The sequence below is a fragment of the Zea mays genome, chromosome 5 (assembly GCF_902167145.1).
Source record: "Zea mays cultivar B73 chromosome 5, Zm-B73-REFERENCE-NAM-5.0, whole genome shotgun sequence".
In the NCBI taxonomy this organism is placed as follows: Eukaryota; Viridiplantae; Streptophyta; class Magnoliopsida; order Poales; family Poaceae; genus Zea; species Zea mays.
In genome coordinates, this window is record NC_050100.1 from 137384341 (window position 1) to 137388435 (window position 4095).

General features: G+C 46.8%; 1 protein-coding gene across 1 annotated transcript; it reads right to left on the reverse strand.

The window, feature by feature from the left end:
• Positions 1 to 2424: 2424 nt before the first annotated feature.
• LOC100279989 (uncharacterized) lies at positions 2425 to 3831 on the reverse strand. The gene has a single exon (NM_001152937.1). It carries the CDS (start codon positions 3373 to 3375, stop codon positions 3001 to 3003), a length of 375 nt encoding a protein of 124 aa, NP_001146409.1. The 5' UTR covers positions 3376 to 3831; the 3' UTR covers positions 2425 to 3000.
• Between the last annotated feature and the right edge of the window lie 264 nt (positions 3832 to 4095).

Sequence of the window (4095 nt, forward strand, 5' to 3'; positions counted from 1 at the left end):
GTGGTTGGGGCTATAAATACCCCAACCACCCCACATTCAATTGCATCCAAGTTTCCACTCTTCTACACCTTACAAGAGCTAGCATTCAATACAAGACACACCAAAGAGATCAAATCCTCTCCCAACTCCACACAAAGCTTTAGTGATTAGAGAGAGTGATTTGTTGTGTTCATTTGAGCTCTTGCGCTTGGATCGCTTCTTTTCTTTCTCATTCTTTTGTGATCAAACTCAATTGTAACCGAGGCAAGAGACACCAATTGTGTGGTGGTCCTTGCGGGGACTTTGTGTCCCGTGTGATTGAGAAGAGAAGCTCACTCGGTCTAAGTGACCGTTTGAGAGAGGGAAAGGGTTGAAGGAGACCCGGTCTTCGTGACCACCTCAACGGGGAGTAGGTTTGCAAGAACCGAAACTCGGTAAAACAAATCATCGTGTCTCACTCTTTATTTGCTCACGATTTGTTTTGCGCCCTCTCTCGGACTCGTTCTTATTTCTAACGCTAACCCGGCTTGTAGTTGTGTTTAAGTTCGTAGATTTCAGATTCACCCTATTCACCCCCTTAGGCGACTTTCAGTCATGATGAAGACGAAGGACGATACCGACTTAAAGATGTGGCAGAACCTCCCAAGTTATTGGGCCCACATGCACCGGTCCTTGTCTCAAAGACCTCAGACTGCTATGCATGTGCACCAGATAACTTAACATTATCTGTCTGAGTGCCCCAAGGACCTCGAATAAACCACTTACAACCAAGATCGCAAGATGAAGTAACACAAATCACACACACCAATATTTTTGCAGCGGAAATCTTATTATCAAATTTTTACATTATATTTATCAGAGTGATTACAAAAGTATAAGTTTGAAATATATGCTAGCTTAAGCGACCATCCTCAATAAGAAGTATAGAAGAAGTACTTAGACTTATAAGAAGGCCGAGCCCACCGGCCCTTAACACCATCAACAGCAACACAAAGTTATAACTTGAAAACAACAGGCAATAAAACCCTGAGTAAGCATTACTCAGCAAGACTTACTCGACTAAAGAAAAGACTCTCAAGGATATGCTGGCTGATTAGGAATCAAGGTAAGGCTTACTAAATTTCAAAGACTCATTTGGCAGAAGAGCTTACTAGTATTGAATCCTTATGCCAAAATTTTACTTCACAAGTCAAGTACTTTTCCTGAATCTAGATTTGCCTAATCTAGAGCATCCACTTGTCCTGGTCTAGCTTTCTTTTAGCCAATTCATATTTCACTTGTCAACTACGATGAGTGGTCGGAGGGTAGAGTCTCCATGACTGAGGAGCAACGACGATTCAAACCGATTATACCTAGCTGGGGATCCCTAACCACACAACATATGTAGCACTTAACCCTTGCATATGTCAATCGTTCCCACAGATCCTCCACAACGTGAACCGGTCCGCGCTATCCGGGAGCATAGTACTCCTCCATCCAGCCTCTAGCCAGGAGGGTACACGCTTCTCCCACCATCTCCCATGCCCAGTGCGCGGTTGTCTTTTCACGTATGGAATAGCCAGGTTCAGGCTTACCAGAGCATGTGGCTAGTTGCAAAGTCTCCACCACAACAGGCCTACATCGAACGGTCCTTAATCGACACAGACGGACGACCATGTCCGCTCAGCGTCTGGTCTAGATGTATTCAAACCATTTTCCCATTTTCGGTACCCGACAGGGGTACTCTTTTCCGAATGATGAACCCGCTCCGGCCGAAGTGGAATCATCACCATAAGTTTGCTTTGATTTTTGAAACGAAAGGCCCATAACCAATGTTCCACAATCATTCTTTTTGAAAACAAATGATTTTTTTCAGTTTCTAAGCAGGGCTAAGCATTATCAGTTCTTTTTATAAAATCGGGATTAAGGAGTTTCCAAGGAATGGTAATGCATCAATTGTTTATCACACAATTCCTATCACCTAATGCATCAGGTAAGGTGAAAAAGCATTTAAAACACAAGGAAGGGGCGAATGCACCGGGGCTTGCCTAGAATAAACACTACGTTAGTGTTTGTTAGGTGGCGACCACTTGACGACCATCCTTTTGTCTTGGCATTTGTTCAGGCAGGTCCGTCCATCAGCACCACCATGTGGAGTAGCCCACGCTTGGGGTCGACTTGGTTCGTCTTACGTATCACGTGAAGAATTATCGTACCTATATGGTATGCATAATGCACATGAATGCATATAAACATGAATGTCATAACTTAAATAATGTTACATGATAGATAATTAATTACTTAATGGCGAAGCACAATACATCACTCATAAGCACACGCCATATGCAGCTAAACCATTAAACATAATAATCAAGTTCCTATAGCTTAATCGAAGTTAACTTGAACAAGAAACTACAATTATGTATAAAGACTATATTTTTCTTAGCTAAAGAATACACCCAAAGATTAATGAACTTAGGCTTACTATTATAAGACTCCTAACGCAAATTATTGACTTCAACTTACACTCACTGAACACAATTAGCATCGACAGACTTATCGATACTTGCTTAAAATACTAAACTTAACCTACGCGTCACCGAAATACTACACTCTGCAAAATAGAACTAGTTCGAATATACTTGATAACTAAATACACCGAAGCACACCTCGCATCACTGGTATTCTAACTTAAACTTCATACGCAAACTAAGCGTCTTATTTCCCGATCATAAAATCAATAATAAAAATAGTGAATTGGCTCACCACATCTCAATTCAATCTGGTAGTTGCCTGAACGACGACGACCTTTAGTTGAAGTCCTCTATCGAACAGCTGACGAGTATAGAATGGAGCTTTTGTCGAGCACTTGGTGAATATCACGCTGCTAGCTTCGTCTTCACCCGACTCTTGGGTTTTCTTGATGATGTTCGGAACGATGGCAAGATCGAATTTGGAGCGAGCTGGTGAGGTGGGGTCGAGCAGGTTAGCGCGAGCTCAGGCGACGACGAAGTCACGAGCCAGGGAGGACGGGTTCAATAGCTAGGGTAACAACGAGCAGTGACAACGAGCAGGCGCGAGCGTTAACGCTAGCCAGCGGCAAGCACAAGTGCTGGATACAACAGATGACACCCAGCGAGCACGCAGCGAGGCACACAACAACGACGATAGTCGAATCGGCAACAGAGCGTTGGCGAATTCGACGAACACGACCACGGTCGCGTGCTGGCGCGGGTAGGACAATGGCGGCTGGCGAGCCCAACAGAGGAGCTTGCGCGATGATAACCAAATAGTGAAGCACACGCGCGCAGCCAGGGACAAGGCACGGAGCTGAAGGTCGACGGCGTTGGGGTTCGGCGACAAGGCAAGGTCGAGCATACAGAGCGACAAGCTACGAATCTGGAGTAGGCCGAGCATGAGGCCATGTCGATCTGGGCCTGGGGTACAGACACAGTCGACCAGAGCAGTTTCGCGCGCACGGCAACCAGAACAACAGGGAGCAGCGCACGGTCAGCAGAGGAGCCGAGCAGGGAGCCGGCGCCATGGGCGAGCAGGAAAAAGACAGAGGAGTTGGGGCTGGGCGAGCTGATACACGTAGAGGTGGAAAAAGAGGGGGCGCGAGTAGGAATATGGGCTCGGCCACCAAGAAGGGCTGCAGATCGTCGTGTCCATGGTTGAGGGGAGGGGCGAGCTCGACTGGGGCGCTCGGGGAAGCGGTGCCAAGGTCGACGCTAGGAAGGGCGATGCATCGGCGCTGGCCACCGGCGAGGACGTGGCCGGGTGGAGGTACGAGCAAGGGATGTATGCCGTGGCAAGAGCTGGAGGCGAGGGCTTGGGGATCCGAGTGGAGAGGATGTTGTGCTCTGCTGTTGGGCAGAGAGGGCGGCTGGAAGATGAGCCCAGGTGAGCGGCGTCGCAGGGATAAGGAGACGGCTGGCTTGAAGATGGATACGTGAATGATTTGGCTGGGAGCAAGTACGAAGGGGATAAGGGAAAAAGAAGCTAGGGCGGTGGGAGGATAATGGAGAATTTAGAATTTTCTTTCTCCAATATTTCACAAAAGAACATATAGGTAATTTAGTTCTATCATTTGCCTGAGCAGTTGACTTAGGTCCAACTGGTGTCGTGTTATGCGAA

Bases quoted from the DNA above. Each gene is read 5' to 3' on its own strand.
- LOC100279989 (NM_001152937.1), bottom strand. From the start codon at position 3,375: ATGCTCGGCCTACTCCAGATTCGTAGCTTGTCGCTCTGTATGCTCGAC.